The sequence below is a fragment of the Anopheles cruzii genome, chromosome 3 (assembly GCF_943734635.1).
Source record: "Anopheles cruzii chromosome 3, idAnoCruzAS_RS32_06, whole genome shotgun sequence".
Taxonomy (NCBI): Eukaryota; Metazoa; Arthropoda; class Insecta; order Diptera; family Culicidae; genus Anopheles; species Anopheles cruzii.
The window spans coordinates 37,819,572-37,839,702 of NC_069145.1; the positions used below are offsets into that span (position 1 = coordinate 37,819,572).

Sequence of the window (20,131 nt, forward strand, 5' to 3'; positions counted from 1 at the left end):
TCCAGCAGGATTCGCAGGCCGTCCACAAGGACGGCGCGTCTCGAAAGGCGCCCCAATCCCCGTTTAGTGTTAGCGATTGCGACGAAGCAGTCGCGGGGGGTGCACGCGCGGGCGGCGCGAGTGAGTGCAAAGGTGAAGTAAGGCGCGCGCTCCGAACGGGCGTCCGGAGGGTGGTGGTGTTGTTGTTTGGTGAGTGAGCGAAAGAGATAGAGACAATCGGTTCGTGCCCGGACGCGGCGGCCGGAATGGCCGTCAGCAACATTGTGTGCGAGTGGCTGCGGGCCCTCGGCCTGGGCCAGTACGCGGAGAGCTTCCTCGACAATGGCTACGACGATCTGGAGATCTGCAAGCAGGTCGGCGATCCGGACCTGGACGCGATCGGCGTCCAGAACCCGGCGCACCGCAGCAAGCTGCTCAAGAGTGTGCGGCTGCTGCGCGAGAAGGGCGCCGCCAGCGTGTACTTCCAGCTGAACGACCCGAAGTCGCTGCTGTCGGACAACAGTGACAGCCTGGAGCGGGACAGCTCGCCGCTGATGCTGAGCGAGCTGGAGGCGCTGCTGCAGGACCAGCTGAAGGCCGACGGCGTCTGCCTGACGGCGCATCCCTACTCGACACCGGTAAGTCAACGAATGCCCCCCGATACTCCGGAAACAATAGACCCCGCGACCGGCGCGCGAATGTCAAGGTTGTCAGCGGAGTAGAGAGCAACCAAGGCACGGCAGGGGCACGGTAGAAACTTTTCCAATTTCCAACCGATCGGCAACCGAATTTCTTCTCCTTTTTCCTCTGACGCGTGACAATCTGGGGTGGGGGGGGCCTGCGTTGCCCCGTCCCGAATAGTTTGCATGGCCCGGCGGAAGTCGAAAGAAAATAAATTGTTTTGCGGTACAGCCGCAGCAGCCAGCTCTTGACGGAAGTAGGAATTTTCCGAAATTTAACGTCCGACACCACGTACAACTGTCGGAAGGATGTGTCAGGGCGGCGGCTCGTTCTGATTGCATTACGGCGATACTGGGTGGGAAGTTTTTAGCCAAACAGATTCGGCTCGGAACTTTTAGTTTATCTCCACAGTTTAGAGCCTTGACTTCGGGGTGGGAGGACTCGAATTTATGCGATAAGCTGCTATCCGTTATTCCAAAGCCCCAAATGCGAACCCTTTTTGGCACCGAATTTTTCTGATTATACAGGCACAGACCTCGGGACGAGCCGAATGTCCAGTAACGAAGGCACACACGCGCAACGAAAACGGCGACGTTCGTCTGACACGTCCTGACTAACGGTTCGGTTACGTGCGAAAGTTCCAACGCCCCAACTTTTGGGGCTCCGATGACGACGACGTCTCGGGGTCACTGAACCGCGCAGGGCATGGCTTCATGCCAGCCGTGGCCGTCGCCGTCGATAACCAAAGGGAGCAACAACTCCTTAAGCTATGCACAAAAGTGTGGGCCGGGGAGTGTGAGTGTCTCCTGTACAGTTTTATGTGTGTTTGAGTGTCCCTGTCCTGCGGGAATGGGAAGCCAAATTTATGGAGTCGCATTTCTAATGCATCCTTTTGCAGCGCGAAGCATCGCCCGAGCACATTAATGCACAAAGTTTGCCACGCGCCCTGCAATCGCTTTGAAATTTGGCTTGCTTGAGCTTTTTATTGAGTTGCCCAATCTGGCCCGTCGTAGTCGTCGTGGCCAGATGGGGACAAACTTTTGATGAAACCAGCAGCGCGTCTGGCATTAGCATAACATTACACGCGCCCTTGGAGCGCTCCAGTTTTTGGACGGTTGTTGCGTGTTGATGTTTCTGTTGGACAGTTGGCAGACTGTCAAACTCGGATCGTCATCGGGGGGACGGGATTAGTAAGGCAGAGCGTTGTGGAACGTGGCGGGGGCTTTGATCTTTCGGCTAGAGGCTAGAGTTCTCGGCGATCGTTACGTAACTCCACGGACCTGGACTCCTGCGGGGCGAGACAGCACGGCACAAGGTAATTTTCATTGCTAATGTACTGGCGGACGGTCCGGGGAGGGAGGGAACACGTGAGGCTTCGTCGCTGCCAAATTTACTCCTGCATTCGGTTGCGTGGCTGCCGGCTGTACCGAGCGACCATCGAGCGATCGAAAGCGAACGAAGAGCATCTTAAGAAACGAACGTTACACAAACGTCAGAGGCAGAGAGAAGGGGTCGTCCTCTGCGCACGGCGGCGCAACTTGTGCTAAAATGCAATAAAACGTAATTTACGATTTGAGTTGCCTCCAGCGGTCGGGCGGGCCGGCGGTTTTGGCCAGGTTTTTGTTTTCCCGCTTTTTGCCGGATGAAACCCCCCAAAACACGCGGGCCCTTCTTCGAGGAGACAGATACCGCGGGAGAGAGAGAGAGAGGATGGGGCGCCGGGTGTGGTGGTCGAGAGACATACGACCGCTCTCCGGGCCCACCGTGTTCCGTCTCTCCGTGGGCACCTGCCCGGGCCCAACCGAAAGCAAACATAAAATTGGGGAGCAAAAAAAATCCTCCCAAAAAGGGTTCTTCAAGTACGTCGTCGTCGTCGGTCGTGGACCCGAGCCTCGGGCGCCCCCCACGGTACGTGTGGAGCCTTCCGGCCACGCCACGGCAGGAAAATCGGAGGAGCAAAAATCCGGTGCCGCTTCCCCACCCGGAGGGCGAAAACCAACAACTGCCGCCGCCGTCCCGACTTCTCGTCCCAGAAAACCAAAAAACCCGAAACGATTCCGGGGCCAGAGTATCATAAAAATAAATCAACGAGGGCTGCTGCAACTTTTGCGACTCTCCGTTCCGTCCGTCTGTGACTTTTATATTTGGTTGCCTCACCTCGGTGGGTCTCTCTGGTCCCCTTCCCGGTCTCCTGGCTGGTGCTTCTTGGCGCTGGAGGCTTCTTGGGGGCGGTTTTTGTGTCGCTCAGAACCGTTCCGTTCGGTCGGGCAGGCATCTCGCTATCACTTGGAGTACCACACGCTTGGGCACGCGATGTTGCCCCGTGTGTTGATTGGAAAGAGCGGTGTGCGGGAGCAGTGTCGGCTTCAGGCGGAAGAGGTCAGGTCCTGCTATTATCACATGCGTACGGGGGATGCTGCTCACCAACCAGCGCTTTCATTAGGAAGTTTCGTTGAACAAATAAATAGGATTACAGCGGCACGGGCCACTCAACAGTTCCTTCAAGGTTCCAGGATTTGAATTCTGTCCACAAGTCTGTCCCGCACACAACTGAAGTATGCTTTAGTATCGTGACTTTGGGCTAATTAACACTCACGTTTGGTTTGCCGAAATCCTTAAAATGACGCACCCATTGTGGAAATGTCAACCAAATTTTCATACATTCCATAACTAAAATGACTGATGGTAACGGGGTGCGCAGGTGAAGTTTCAACCAAAGTTCCAACACATTTTTAATGGCCGAAGTGGGGGCAAATTCATGTCCAATTTATGCATGACTTGACGCCACGGCACTGTGAAATTTGACTGGGGCCACTGTGTGAAATCTATTCGATGGTTTTGAAACGTTCTCGTCGACCGGCGATAAGTATTGCAGAATGACCGCAATCTTCAAGTATTGGTCCCGAAAGTTGACCAAAACTTCTCAGATCTGGCGTGAGGTATTTGGTGAGGGACTCTAGACCATCGCTTAGTGGGCACTCGTTAAACGAAATTGCAGCCCCGGAATCGCCACGTAAAAACGATACGGGCCTTCGGTTCGGTTCGATTACGGGCCGGGTGGAACCTCACGCGAGCTCCGGGAACGACCGGAATCCGGTAGGACTTTTATAGCTGAACTTCCTTAACGGACTACCGACGGCCAATGGGTGCATTCGGGAGAGGATGGTCTCATGTACTCCGCGGTCCGCGGTACGGCTAGCTAACTGTACCGCAATAATGATATTTTACGAAAGTAAAACCATTACGCCGTCGCAGGTGCTACCGGGAAGAACGGGGCGGAACTCGTAGAAGGAAGGGCAAATTGTTATCGCAATTCGATAGTAAACTTTCAGCCACGGCCACGGGAGGGGCCACGGTGCATTACATTATCAACTGTTGCTTAAATAGTTCTCTGGCAAATAGCAGCACCCGGTAAAAAGTTGATAAAAGCTTTCGTCTTTCGCTTCGACTTAGTTGCGCGCAGCATTATGTGATGTGAAAATGAAATTTCAATAATTCGACGTGACACGAATGGCGTATCTATTACTACTGTGGTCAAAACATAATGGGAACCAGTCGTCTTCGATATTCGTGGTTTCGGTTCATTAGGGAATTCTTTCCAATCGGGCAAAAATGCCGGAATCATGGAGATACAATTCTTAGTTCAATTTCCTCGTGATGTTTTTTCATAATCTGATCTTCACCTTTCTTAGCACCCTGTAACTTCTGGCTATTCGTTAAACGTAAAAGGCCGCTCCGTGGATACCTTTTACACTCAATTGTTGAGATCGAAGTCGAAACGAAGAATGTTGTGTTGAAGAGTATTCCTAAAACGAACAACTGTTTACATTGCTATACTGCCTAAGGCCTGGATTTCGAAGAATAAAGAGAACTTTTTCGAGCAACTTCCCGACATTTTTTATTCACAGTATTATTTTACGTAAAACAGTCGATAAGGTCGATTCTAATAACTGCTCCGGAGCACATCTGTCGGTCGAGGGACGTTATTTACTGCTCCAGTTCCGCTCGGCGACCGACATATGACAATGAGCAGCAGTGGCTCGCCGTATTGCTTATCAGCTGTGGCGGCGGTCGGGCGGTTATGTTGTGATTTTTGTGCGAAATGAGCACAAAGCAGAAGGCAGGCAGCCGCGCCCGTCCACGGATGGGCGTGAAAGGTTATCGCCAACTCAGCGCCCGCTTCGCCCTTCGACGTGTGGCCTTCAGAAACCCGCTTCTGCTGCGCACCATTTGCGGAACGATAGGGTGTGCGTGATCATCGTCGTCGGACCTGAGCCACTTCTTGAGATTTTTCCCATAATTATAGGGATGAAAACCGGCATCTCCGGAAAATCTCGGACCACCCAGACGACGGTAGCCCCCTGGGCTGGGTTGAACCGCTCGTGACAACGATTTTAATAACAAACTTCTCGGGCACCGCACGCCAGCTGCTGACAGAAAGTGGCCAGGGCTCCAGCGCATATAACCGGAGTCGTTCGTTCCGTCAGTTGGCGGACCGAAGGAAAGGTGTAAGTTTCGATTCGAAAGCAACAAGTTCCGGAGGTGCCCACGGCGCTAGGAAAACCGAGGACATCAATATGTTAATTTAAATGTTTTCGGAAGTTCACTTGCTTCATCTTGCTCCGCAGAAGCTGGTTCCAAAGGTCCTTTGGTGGACCGCACTTTTTCGTACTTCTCGTCCTTCGGCCGGGGAACACTGGTCCGTGGTTTTTTCGGTGATCCATGTTCCCACGGTAATGGACGGCGTATGTCAGCGTTTGATCTGATTGCCCGCAGGCTGCGATATTATCCCGGAGACAGGCAGGCACAGACCGTCAGAGCCGTCGGTGGCATCCGCGCGTTCGATACGGCGGGAGACAACAACAGGTCAGGTCCTTCGGGCTAGCGGGTTGCGAAAGCCGGGTTGCGCCTTAAGGGTCCTCCTTTCCCCGAGCCACCGCCGACGGTTCCTTCCGTGTTCCGGATGATGGTGGAAATAATTTGATTCCAATGCTGCGGGGGCAACCGACCGAAACCGGTTCAAGGAGCGAGCGCGCCGTGACGTGACGTGTGGCGGCGCTCTGTCGATTAACCCTCCGCCGGTCCCTTCCCGGATGGAGGATGAAGCGAAACGAAATGGAAAAGCTGGTCCTGGCCGGTGGAAAAATAATCATTCCTGTGTACCGTCCAAGGAGATAGAGAGAGAGAGAGAGAGAGCGAGCGAGCGACAGATGAAAGAGCTTTCGGGGCATTTTGTGTGCATTTCGTTGGTTTTTGTTTTTTTCGGGGATCTTCTGTTGGCAATCCGGATATGCGGAGCCAATCACGCGGGGTCGGCTCCGGCAATCTGGCCGGTGATGGTGAGTTTTTGCAGTGGATGAGCTTTCGCTTTGAACTTTGGCCGCGGGCGCGCAGTCCTTCCCGATCGGATCCGGATCGCGGGTCTCCGTGTGAGAGGACCCTGCTCGGAGTCATGCTCCGCTGCGATGGCCAAACATCGGCTTCGAGCGAAATATTTCAATCAAATTTTGGACTTTTGTTTCTTGGACGGCCGGCGGATGTTGTGGAGTCATCAAATCGGTGCAATTAAGTTTTAATCAAACGCAAACGCGCAGAGCAATGTCGGGCGGTGGCGGCGAATTGTTTTATCATTAACCGGACGCCAGGAGAACCGGAGAACGGTCCGTGTTCTTCCGTTCGGCAGTTGATTTTGGTGTACGGCAAAGTTTATTCGGCCGCGCGCACCGGTGCTAATTAAATCAATTTAAATGATTTGTTTTTTATTTTCCCAACAGTTTTTCATGCTGCCGGCTACGGGCCCGTGCCCGGCTACGGCGGCGCATAAAGTTCACGCTCGGCGTTAATAGGCGGTTGGTCCTGGAAGAGTGGGCCAACTTCTTCGGCCAGCCAGCGGTGCGCAAGACGGCGACCCCTCTCTCTCTTCATTAGCATTGAAATGATTTGTTTGTTCTACTTTATAATTGATCGTAAAGTTGGGCAGTTGAGTGGAAATAGAAGTACGTTTTTTTTCTTCTACGGGCTCAGCTGAACTTCTGTGCTGAAGTTTCTGCGCTTTCGGCCGGCCGGACGTGTGGGTCTTTGCCACTTTCGGTAGCATTAAATAATTTACGCAATTAGATTTTGTATAATCAATTCTACCCGTGGCTGGGTCAATCTTGTCAAGAAATTCTGCTCATTCGAGACCAGTGGGTGACCCGCCGACCCACAGATGTTGAATAAGTCCGCTATTTGTCAGTCGATTTTGACAAATGAACAAGATTGTTTTTTTAGGGTGTAGTTTGCCGTTTATTGATAATTTACTCAGAATACAATATTGATCAAATAACCGCCTTCATTAGGCACACAAAAAGCGGCTCTTTTTTGGGCATTTTCCATTGTATTTCTGCTTTGAGTTTAGCTTTCAGTTTTTCAATGGCTTCTTCGGTTGGCTGGCATACACCTAACTCTTCAAATAATCCCACAAAAAGAAGTCAGGACAAATTCGGCAACAATAAGCACGCACAGTTTTCACAGTTGAACGATTATTTTCTGACAAAGAGTGAAGTTAACATTAAATAGTGTGGATCTTGATGAAACACCCTGTATTTATATGCAAAAAATTGTTATATGTTTGTTGGTTTTCTATTCTTCTACTTACCGTGGGTTCCGCAATTGATTTGACTTCCAGTATTCCAGCAAACGTTTTTCACCTTCTTCATTTTGCTCGGTCCTCAGTGAAGCATTTTCGGCCGCGTGTTTGATCAATAAAAGCCCACTTTTCAATTACGTTTTCCTACTTCGCCACGCGATGCACGGTTGGACGTGGAATGGATAATGAAAATGGTCATAAATTCTGCCACAAATTGGACCTCTAGCCGCCGCCGCTACGCACCGCGAGCAGCTGTGGCTCCGTTTCCTCCGCCTGAGGGATCATCTGCGTCCGCTGCCGGTTGCCCTTTTCGAGGCCCAACATCGGTCCACCGTCCGACCGTCCGGCCCTCGGCCCATAGACCGCGGTGACAATAGATTTTTTGACAGATTGCAGTTTATCGCCTGCATTCCATCTTGTGTCGCGCTTACGTTGGGTGTCCGAAGGGCCGCCAACATACACATATGTTGGCGAACGTGGGAAGAAAAGGGACGAACAAGAAAAATGGAACGCAATGGCGCAGCATTAGTGTGTTTGTGCGCTCCCTTCCTGCGGTACCTGCATCCTGCGCGAACGGAAACGGAACGGTTCATTAGTCGGTCCCTTGTGTGTTCCGTCGGTAGCGACCAACTCTCGGGGATAGCCGCAGCCCAGAATTGCACATTTTGTCATTCGGTCGCTAATCGGCTTTTCGGTGTACACGGCCCCAGGACGCACTGTTACAACCAGCCGGCCCCGACTCCTCCGTCGCCGTACGCACAGCCTCAAAAACACTGCACAACATGCTGAAGCCCAAAGCGTGTTGAAATATTCGATCCTTTGGCCCCGCTGGGACTGGGTTTCGTTCTCGGCTCGTCAATGTATTGTGTGTCTTTGCGGTGTTACATTAAAGTGTCTCCGTTCACTACACAATCGTGTCGGTGTGGTCGTTAGCCAATCCAGGGATTCAGGGACGCATCCGAGATTTATCCGAGCTATTGACGGTTCTTTCGCCTGAATAAACTCATTCAAGAGCGTGGGGCTGCCTACCCTTTTATGTGGTTCGCATAAAGGCGGGCGGAACATTAGTGGTTTGCGTGGCAAGTATTAGTTTAAGCATCGTTTAAACAACTACTTTCTTCGCGTATGCGGGCTCGTCGGCTCGTGTTTGTTTGAGGAAACACCTTAAGGGTCCGCCGCCGCCGTCGTCGTCGTCACTTCGCCAATGGCTAATTAAATTAGATCGTAATGTTTGTTAATGGATATTTTATTCCTCGTTTGTGGGGCTGCTAATGTGTACTGTACGTGGTCGGTTGCTTGTGTGTGTGTATGGGTGATGGACAGCCAAGAAAACGCAACAGTGGAATCCGCCAGGGGCCGACCTGTGGGGTGAACATGAAATAATTTTGGGGAAAGCGAGAATTTAGCATCGAACGAGCTTGTTAGCGTGGTGGCCACCACGGCTGTGGTGGTTGGAATTTGGCCGCCATTACATTTTGCACCACTTTCCATGCTGGCATTTTAATGTCACGTAGATTCCGGATTGTTGGACTTTGTTTTCGCCGCCGACCGCCGAATGCCGGCTGTGATTTGACGCTCGTTGACAGTGACAGTTTGAAGGCCTCTTGGTGGTTTGGAACCCCCGACGGAGAGGCAGGCCGCTCGTGGAAGGAGTTTCGGGTGAAAAGAACGGTCAACAAATCACGCCAAGAAAGCGGCAAGATTGCGGAGCGATTAATCTTAATTACCACTTTGGCGGTGTGGCGAGTGTCCATTCGCCTCCGAGGCTCGTCGATGGTTCGTCTGAGAATAATTTCGTTTGCAAGCATCGCGCACACTTCTCGTTAACTGACTGACCGCTCTGGACGAACGATCGAGACGCGTCCGTTGGGATTGATGAAGCGATTTGCGTAGAGCGATAAGCAATTTTGCACTTGTCGTCCGCAGTTGAAGTGGCAATGCTAATGGTCCCAGCCCAGGGTTGGCTACTTATTTTGAAGAACCGTACGCTCTCGCTGTTCATTTATGATACATCAAATGTGAGATTTTACGGCATGACTATTTTCTTATTATTATTATTAGGTGTGTGAATTAATTCGTGCGGTTTTCATTCGATGTTTGTGGCCTAACTACAACAACAAAACGTATGACTACCGTAATTGTCCGTCGTTAGTTGCTACTTTCTTCCATCTTTTAGGTAGTTCCTCGATTCCGTGTCGATAGAACTTTTTATCTTTAGGAGCGATTCAATCAGAGACCTATTTTTCAGTACTTTCATAAGAATTGAGAATTGAAAAATCAGTTTATCATGTCTTTTATCCCATTCTGGTCGTTTTATGGCCAAAGCTTTGCTTCAAATGTATTTATTGTTGATGGGATTGTCCTTCAGTAATTTCATTTGGTTCTGAAAGCTCATAGTACATCATACCTTTTGTATCCCACCATATGCACAGCAATTAATATTTCGCTTTGATTGCGGTGGACATGGTTCACCAAGGCCAGGCCTTTTTGGGTTTAGGATTCTTGTAGTAATTCCATTTTTCATCACCAGTGACAATTCGGTACAAGAATCCCTTTTTGCTGCCGTGAAAGCAGTAATGAAAAAGTACTCCCCGCAAAAACACTTTATGAGGAACAAAACTTGAGATGTTCAAATAAGCTGTTCTTTACACTTTAACAAAAAAAAACCTATACTGCGTTAAATGCGTAATGACAGTAGCTATCAAACACATATTTCATGTAACACATAAAAAAAATGATTATATTTAGTGAGTAACGCCATCTCTTGTATAACCGCAAGAATTAATTCACACAACTAATACTTTGAAAAGGATGTTTGTTTTTATTCCATTCTGGAACTTGTTTTCGAAACATTCAATGTTATAAACAGCGGTTTAGTTTGCGAAACTAACTTTCTTTTCATCTCATGAATAATATAAACTTAAGTTAAAAACTGAAACTGAACTCAGTGTAGCATCAAACCATATTTGTGTAACGATTGTCGCTAACAACTTAGATAATTTGCTCGCCAACCGGCCCGGCCTGAGCGCAGTGTGCAACGACGACGAGCCACGTGCGGTTCACTAAGCCGTGTGCATCGTCCCGCTTGATCGATGTTTAATGTGTCACCGAAATGGCTGCTAATTACTGCAGCGATGCATTCCAACGCATCGCAGCGGTGGCAGCTCGCGCCGCGCCTCAGTCTGCTTCTATTGCGGCAGGATTTGCCGGCAAAGCCCTTGCCCAGCCTGCGGCTGGTGCACACACGAGTGGTGTCTCATCAATCTTGCTAGCCCCGGTGGCCGCCGTGCTTCGAACGCCCGAGGCTAGGTTTTGGGGGCTTAAACGGAAACCATGAAAAACGGAAACTTATTACCACCACCGGCGCGCGCCCGGCGTCCGGCGGGAAACATGCGATCTGAAATTATAATAATCAGTGCAGTGCTTAATTAGCCATTTAAATTTATTGTTAATTACCATTGTGTAGCATAATTCTCCACTTTTTTTATTGCTACTGACAGACAGGGACACAGAGAGAGAGAGAGTGAGAGAAAAAAGCGATGCCAAGAGATGGGCAGTGACACACGGGAACGGTAGTTAGAGACGAGGCCCGAACACAAAGCCCAACATCTTGGCGCAACGTTACACGAAAGCGGAACCACTCCTGAAGCCGCGACTGCTGAACCCGCAGCTGTTGTCGATGCTGTGCTCTCGGTGTTGGCGTAATTGCCCACGGAAGTTGGAACAGCGGAAGTTTTCGGAACTGCCCCGTAACAACCGAAGACGTCTCGTCGTCCCCCTTAGTCGTCGCCTTGGACGAACGTGTCCAAAAGTGATAATTTGTGTGCCGAAAAACGACGACAATTTAGTTGTGCTGCTGCCTCCTTCGGAGCGTTAAATTGGTTTGGATTGAGTTGGTAATCGTTTTCCCCGTTTTCGCTGTCGCTGGCCGGCGCATGATTGAGACTTGGATACTTGGAGTTCGTGGGCCATCTCAAGCCGCGCTGGATGATGGTAGGCGATTGAAAGGCCGCTTTCCTGAAGGGGGGGAGGGGGCTACCTAGAAGGCTTGTGAAAATATCTTCGGAATAGCGGAAAATTGCCCAACAATAGCTGGGGGGAATTCAGGGCAACGCAGACTCTCGGCTTGTGATTGTACAATTTGATCGAAGAAAACTCCCCAAAGCTTCGCCCGTCTCTGTTGTCGTTCGAGCGACAGAAGATCGATTGATAAAATCTTAAGATTTTAATCTTAAGTGATTGAGCTTTTGGTCCACCATCAACGGGAAACGCTCAGGAATGGAACTCGGCGCTTTGTCCGAACTTCGCGACTTCTCTTCGAGTGCAATGTTGCAACCAAATTTGACCCACGAACAAGCGCGGTCCCACAACACCGCTCTCGGCACCACCCAACTCGACGCATTTTTGTCAATCCAATTGCACCGGTCCGGACGACTTTCATGGGCAATAAACATTCCTATTGGTTCCTCGGCGCGGTCCTCGGCAATGTGCATCGCCGGAACTCGTTTAGCCACAGTGTCGCAGCCACAAATCGCCTGGCGGAAGGCTGCCTCTGGCGTTCGCAAACATTCGGTCACGTGTTGTTTCTGTGCGCGTGGAATGCAAACTGCAGTGGAGACGCGGAACATTCCGACGATCGTCTTGAGCGAAACGGTTGGTGGGTCGCTCGAAGGTGTTTCCCCCGGCCTGCAGCCTTCTCTGAACGTTTTCTGGAGACCAAAAAGGGACCGGCAACAACGCTAAGGCCCCCCAGTCGCAGCTGGTGGTCCCGAGATTAATATGAACGGGACGAACCACGGGACGAACCACGGGACCAAGATAGATACGCCGAACGGGGAACTTTCGAAATTCAAATTTTTTCGGCGCAAATATTTTGATTTGTTCCCCGGGCCAGGGGCGAACCGACTGGGCTGTCTGCTGCGACATGAATGAGTGGAATCTTAAAGACGACGAATCGTTAAGACACGACGATGACGACGACGGGCGCAAGCAGGAATTAAAGGAACGGGCGCGAGCGAGAAAACTACGGTAAGACAGCGCCGCCTGCCGGTAGAAGGATTCTGTAGGGCGGAGACCCAACACACACACACACACACACACACGTCTCAGATCTGGGGTGGCCGCAAGAGTATTTTTTAGTTCGCATTAATTTCTCTCGTTAATTGATTTAAGCTGTTATTTTATCACTTGTTTCTTCCCCTGTTTTCCGTCGGCCCGTGGGGATTGGGTCCGGGAATTTCGAAAAAAACAATCGTCCTCGTCCCCAGGAGTCCACGCAAACAGGTTCCTGCCGACTTTGACAGTTTGTTTCAGAGGAATGCCCACAATCCGACAGAGAAAGAGAGAGAGAGAGAGTTCGTGAGTTCGGTGCAGCCTGCTCGAAGAAATGCCACGGCATCCACCACAACACTTGGCCACAATCAATCAAACATTAAGCAACGAGCAGCACGAGTAAAAACGGGAAACAGAAATCTGGAACGAGTTTTTCGGCCGACGGGCCGACGCTGTGAAGGCGGCAATCTGGGGTCCACGGAAAGCCGGGCTTGAAGTGGCGTAAGAAAATGGGCCCCGCCAGGCCCATGTGGGCCAGTGGCGTCGGCGTCGGAATCGTAAAACCCAAACTCGCGCCAGAGACGCTAGCCCGGTGGAAAGACAATCCGAACTAGAAAACTAATTAATTGCCAAGTCAGTCAGCAGAGCCCTCCCCCAGAGCAAGGGACGAGACCCGCGTTCAGCGCCCCGGGTGTTGCTGCGGCCCGGTATTTCGTTTCGGCTCATTGTTAATTACCCCAAAATAGACAAATTACTTGTCAGTTGTGTTACATCCCTGGGCTGGCCCCGGTCTCCGGTCGGCTTGAGGTTGAACATTTTTGCCATATGTGTACATTGGCCCCGGTGCGCCGGATGGCTTCTGGGTCGCCTCCAGACGGCCGTCGCCGTTGCTGTGTGTGGGGAAATCCGGTGCCGTCGGTCGGTGTGTGTGGGCGAGAGGTCCGCAATTTTCTAAAGTTCTCGGTTTTCTTGGTTCCGTTGGGCGCCGTTGGGTTTTGAAGGGGGAATGTCTTAATTTATAGCCACGGTCACAGGACCTTCTCACCACCTATGACAGTTCCATTTTCGTCTGTCTTCGGCCCCGGGCACGCTTTGTGATTTTAACACGTGGGGCAATAAGTCCGCAAGGCGGCAGACAGAATTACGTAGTATTTTTATACAATTTTTGGTTTTGAATGATCTAAACATGATCTGTTTTCAAAGCAGCCGCTTTCACTCACAAGACAGCAATGTGTCACAAGTCCACGTGTTTTGAGCTGAACGAGCAAAATGCAGAGGAATTTTTGCATCAGTATGTGGCAATGAACCTAACTTGTATCTTCCACTACATTCCAGAGCATGAAAAATAATAGAGTTGTTAGAACACGGAAACAGTCCTTTTGAGACTTCGAAAGACCCGAAAGTTGACTTTGAAAGGCCTTCTTCGACTCCCTAGGAGTTCTCTGGACTCATTTATCCACGTAGTATTATGTATACCGGCCAACTGACGGCGTTGTGTTTGTGTTTGCATAAATAAAGTTTGGTTAAATTTTCTCATTCCAAGAAGGTATTTCGGTTCTGCAATTTAGCAAATCAGATTCCCGACCAACTTAGGATGGCCCAGATAAACATTCTCAGACTCAGCTGGCATAATCTTTTCGCAACGATTTTCCCTCTGCTCCCCCGTTAACCCCACCGGTCAAGGATGTTTTATTTCCCCCCGCAGCGCGACGGCTACGTTCAAGTGCCACGAGGATGATGGATCAATGACGGATTTGCAACAAGGCTGCTGCGCGCGGGCCAACGCTGGCACCACCGATCGATTGTTTTTATTTTCGGCTTTTCCACTTCGTTGTGCCGGATTTCATGTTGCCCGTCGGCGCCCACCACGCTTTCATGTTGGCCCTGCGACGGTTGGCGACGGAGGGTGCCCTGGGCTGGAGAAAGAAAAAGGCCCCCAGGAAAACGGGAAAACTGCCGACGATGGGTCGGATCGAGATTGACCGGCGAAAGGATCCACCGCTGGGGTGGTGGGCGTACGAGGAGGCGGGTTTTATCTTGCCTTGCCGTTGGTTTATGTTTGTGTTTTTATTTTAGCCACCAAAGCCGACACACACACCGTAAAAAGACAAAGTCAAAGTGCGCGTTGGGATGGGCAGAAAAAAAAACAACGAACCAAAAGATAGGAACAAAAAACCTGTGGGACAGATTCAGCGAACCAAAAAAACAAAGAAACCAATGTTTTGGCCGCGTAGCAGGGAGCCCACAAAATAAAACCCAGAGTAAAGGTCTGGGACATGCTTTTACAAACCTAAGCCGATCGTTTTGGGAGCCAAATCAAAGCAAAGCATATCATGCTGCTCAGGCAGGCCACAGACATTCTCGGGGGCCACAAGAAGCCGGCGCTGCCGTGATTGAACGACGTTAAAAGGATCACGTTCTTGAGCGGTGGGGCGGGTTTGGGTCTGCAGGATTTGTTGTTTTCTGCGCTAGCTAATGAAGAAGATCAGTGACATTCGGCGTGGCGAGAGGGTCCTAAGAAAACAGACGAAACGTTGAAGTTAGTAATGAAGTTTAAAGGAAAATAGATGTTCCATTAGGTCAATGGCATGATGATTAATCGGATGACAGTTTGGTGTACCGTCTGTTAGAAGACGGTACGCCACGTGTCAAGAATTGTTCGTCTTTTGAAGCAAACCGTACTACGGGCCATTTTTCAAGCCAGTGATCCTTCCAACTGAAGGAGCCACAGTTGGTGAGCAATCCGCATGTGAAAGTAATTCTCGCGGAAATGATTTGATCGTTTCTTTCACCGGTTTTCCAGTATGTGGTGAAGTGTTATCATGCAACAAACACATTGTGTTCTGGGGTATTGTGGCCAATTTCATCCAAAGCTTCCTTCAAATGGATCAGTTGCTATTGGATGCAATGCATATCAGCCGTTTAACCAGGTTTGAGTTGCTCAATATGGATCAAACCCCTTCCGATTCCACCAAACACGGAGCTTTGTTTTCGTCCATAGCGATTTGACCGTATGACTGATGTTGATGATTCTCGTGGACTCACCCAGAATCTTTTACACTTGGGATTCTCAAAGAAATTCATCTCCATTCACAATCCGTTGGAGAAGTGACTTCGTTTTGTGCCGGCGAGCAGCATTTCACATGTGGTTTTTTGGTTTTCCTGCTGTCTTTCGTTCAATTTATGGAAGTCTTCTGCGCTCGCTCCAAAATCTCCATTTTAATTTTTAAACCACTCATAGCACTGCGATTTTTCAAGAGCATGCTCACCTTAAGCTTCGACAGAGCAACCAATGATGTCCGCATTTCGTACTTTTCTGCCGACATGTTCGAACCTCCTGAATCGTTGCAAGCTTAAAACTTGTTTGGTTTTGAGTTAAAATTCTTGGCCAAATCTCAAAACAATGCAAGGTTGCCAATAAAGCAATATGATGACAGTTAAATTGACAACTAGAGCCATCGCTTAGCAAATTCCAATTTGATCCTTATACCTTTGGCACGCCTGATAGTTATTTCGTTAGTTTAAGATTTCTACAACGGAACTATGGCTAACCATTGAATAATTAAAAAATGAAGCTCAGTTGGTAATTCAGTCACGCTTCAGCCAGGTGTAGCTTCTAAGCTTAATGTCTATTAAGCGGCCAATGACGTGTTGATTCCTGATTCACTTTTAAGCTCATTTATGAGCCCTTTTCCGGGATAAGTGTAGTTGATCTTCTTAAGTAGTGCCCGTTGAATAAATAATGCTTTTCATCTTCATCCGGCATGCCCGGCCGTAGGCATCGACGCCGATAGCATCGTTGATGATGTCATTCGTATGTCACACTGCATGATTCGCTCATTAATAAACTGCAGATGCACGGAAATTAGCCAGCGATGCGAATGAATGATCGATTGTCGACGCCACGGCGCATAGTAATTATTTCCTCGTCATCGTGCACCACAGCAGCGCTCTCTGCACAATGCCGGCACTGGTCCCATTAGCTGGACAACGAATCTGTCACTGGCCGGGGCCCGACCCGTCACGACCGGCCATATCAATGTGAGCGCCGGCCTCGAAGTCGTCATCTTCGAGCTCTCGGAACACATGACATACTTCCGCCGTCGCCTTTGTGCTCGAAGACGATTTCCATTCGCCGGCGCCGTTCCAGAGGGTTGACGACGAAAATGCCTCCCCTCAAGCTGGCACAATGCCCGATCAGAAGTTGGCCTGGACTTTCCGGCCACAGTGCAACAGCCAGGTCCAGGCGGCGCCCTGCGAGGAGAGCGCTGGGAAAATTCTTCTTCGTCGCTCCATTTACCCACAAACACACACACACAGATAGAGACCGGGTTGGAAAATTTACGACATATTTCTTACTTCATCCCTTCGATCTGCTCTCGGGGGTTGATGGCGAGGGAAGATAAGGGGTCACAAAATGCACTGTCATTCACAGTAGTGTAAGATAGGCGGTCAAGAGTGGCAATGCCGATACCACACTCTGGTCCCCATGTGGTGGTGGTGATGATGATGATGATGATGGCAATGAACATCACAAGTAGTGTGGCCTCATTTTGTAAGGAGTCATGGGCGATGAATAAGCGTTTCCTGCACCCATGCCGTATTCAGTCGGCCAAGGACATCGGTCGTTCGAATGGGCACGCTTTATGCTGGGAAAACTGTAGAGAAAACCAAATAGAGGTTTTTTGTTGTCCGGTGACTGCTCCGGGAGAAAGCATAATATATTCCGTCACCTGCAAAAACGATGCGGTCAGTGGGTTTGGTAAGTCTTCTGGGTTATATTTATTTCCCACATTCGAGAAACCTGTTCGAGAAATCTTGGAACCGGTGGGATTCCCGGACATCCTTCCGTGTGGTAAGGCCGCACCAGTTAATTTTGACCCATAGCTTTAGCACGCCTTCATGCGTTTCGAGACGTGTTCTACGCAGTAGAACCTCGTGTAAGCGGAACCTGCTGTAAACTACACATTATGAGAGTTTGAGCATGTCAAAGACCTGATTTGATGCAGTATTACAAAATGTAATATAAGATAGAATTAATACGGGAAAGACATCTTTATTGAAATGAAAAGAAGCTAAAAAAATAATTAGACTAGTTGAAACTTTTGAGTGATCGCCGTTGTACAGGTTCTGAGGAAAGATAAAAAGGTAATAACAGCATAGAACCAAATGGTAGAAATCTTTTATATAAGAAATACAGAAAAGATGATAACAATGCGCCATGGAACATACGTCAAAACGTATACCCACACAAGGATCATTATTTAATTATTTATTATTTAAAGCGTAAATAAAAGTGCAAAGTAACAAAGGTGAACAGAATTTGTTGTAACAAATTATACGTCCTCGGTACATGGTTCACCAAGTTTGTAATAAAATTTAATGTTGGCTCTTTTTTCCACAGGTAATAAACCTACTGACACATAAACGCGCATAATTTTTTACTCTGTCAGCCGATTTGCATGAAATTTGGTATGTTTGAAAGAGAAAGAACGTACCTTTCAAACGATGTTACTATACGATGTGCTGCATATTTTATTTTTCAAAAATAAAATTTAGGGTATTTATGGTATTTACCGTGGTAGAAACTAAAAGCACCTTCTGTTCTTCTAAGCTTAAAAAAACTGAAAGCACAAAAAAATCCACATTAAAGCGACAACATCCTTTCACCCATCGTACACCAATCGAACCTTGGCTCGGTTTGTGGGCGTAAAAAACGCCACCGTGTTGTGGCCCTAATCGACATTGGGCCCTGAGCCGATATATCCTGATACAGTCGTTCGGCAAAAAGGTGGTCTCCGATTTCCTGCTCCGAAACCACCGACACATTAACAACGGGTTTTTGGACCAAACGAAGAAACTCTGCCGTCGGCGGCCGAAGTCTGTCAATCGACGATCCGGCCGGTGTCCCCCCGGGATGTACGACGGAATTGCCCGTTGATGCGGTGTGTCGTTAGCATGTTACCCTTCCCGGGCTGCTGCCGGCTGCGGCCATCAACAGGGTGTCCCCGACAGGGTGGTGTGATGGATTTGCTCGCGGGCCCGAGCGCCCCCCCCCGGGGGGGGGGGGGGCGTGGGTATGCTGTGGGGACTGCCGACACGCCGCGGCGGTCCCGAATCTCGTCCGCCTCCAGGCTCCGATGGAAGTTTATTGGAATCTAACGGAACCGACGATTATTCCATCATAAATTATCGATCCAGACGCGTCATTCCCGCGGCAGCCAGCCAGCCAGGAGGCAACAGTAGGTAGGGACGACCCCACCTCGCCCAAAGTGTCACCGAATGGCGTGTCGGTAGCGCATAATTATGCGGACCGATGCATTCCCTGGTGGGCAGGCCGGGCCGGGTGATGTATTGTGGCCTTAAAGTGTTTCCATTCGATTCGCGGCCCCCCTGATAGGCACAGAGAGAGGATGCCCATTAGGTGGAAATCTCGATGCTAATGGCAGGCCGTTTTGGTCGCCGTGTTGGTTGTGGCGCAGGTGGCACTAAAAATAAACAACGCCTCACGACGGACGGAGCCACCTAAAAAGCATTTTAATATCCCCGATCTCTCTCCCGATCAGCGGAACGGGAGGGGGTCAATTTTGTGAGACAAATTAATGCGAGAAGAACCCGAGGTGGGGCCCGAGAACAGGTTCTCGCGCGTCCTTAGGGCCGGCCTCTTCAGAGGTGCTGCGCGTCGCCCGCCATCTGGGTTTATCGCCACCGTAAGGGGCTCATTAATTGATTTCGAGATATGCCTGCTGCCTGCCGCCGGTTGCCTTTTGGGGGGGCCCAGCCCTCCGATGCCCAGTCGGAGGCTCCGGAATAATGTATCGGAAATCATATCACTCATCATCCGGGCGGGGATAGAGTTGTCGTCCGAGACTGCGTCTCGGCCGGCGCATAATATTAGCTTAAATTATAGATCCACGCCGACTGCCCGAGAGGCTCTCTCTCCGACCGATCGTGGTGAAATGGAATGGTAATCTTCATCCTCCCGGGCGTGTGTTCGGTGGGGTGCACCCTCACCCATCGGAATGTGTCTTAATCGCAGCCCGCAGCGACTTGGCAACAGCCACCGCCGCTCAGGTTCGCACACGACGGCGTTTGGCTTAATTAGTTCAGGATCTCGTCTTATCGGTGGTGGGTAGCCATTTTTCAACTCCAGTGTGGTGATGGTGGCGGTGGTGACCGTTAATGAGAAAATTCCACACAACTCCACTGCAACTCCGCCCGGGAGCGGCGCCACCGCGCCCCCGGGTTCGAGGAAATTGAAATGTCACATTCAGCTAATTGATCCGAACCAAGGGCGCGCCGCTCACACACGTACGATAGGACGAGTGACTCAGCGGTGGAACGAAGGAGTATTTAATAAAATTCCACCAACAGAAAAAGGCACCACGAGACCACCCGGTTGGGTGGTCATTGGGTTTTGTGTTGTGTCCCGTGGGACGATAAGCGGCGCCGCCAAAGGACAGCCCTCCGGCTACTATCGCCGTGGAGCAACGGCGCTGGTGCTGGTGGCGGCGGGCTGCAGGTGATGCTGCTCATTCCAGTGATCGCTGTTCGACTGCCGGCCGGATGCGCCGGATCGTTTACAATTCTATCGCCGTACGTGCCCGCCCGCGGTCGTCGGGTCTAACACCCGTTTTGGTGCTGGACTCTCTAATTAAGGTGCTCCGGTATCCGCTCTCCGTTTGCCTCGGTTCTCTCGGTCGCACCGTGTTTAAAAGCTACTGCTGACAGCGTTGGTCCCGTCGACCGACCGCCCGCCCGCCGAAAAAGGTTTGCTGACCGGCCAAGATA

The 20,131-nt window shown here is 50.2% G+C and overlaps 1 protein-coding gene across 1 annotated transcript in view; it reads left to right on the forward strand.

Moving 5' to 3' along the window:
- The first annotated feature begins 245 nt into the window (after window positions 1–245).
- LOC128271740 (uncharacterized) overlaps window positions 246–20,131 on the forward strand; it is a 130,008-nt gene continuing 110,122 nt past the window's right edge. Inside the window, exon 1 of the mRNA XM_053009368.1 lies at window positions 246–617. Coding sequence (XP_052865328.1) covers window positions 246–617 — 372 coding nt within the window. The remainder of the gene's footprint in view (window positions 618–20,131) is intronic.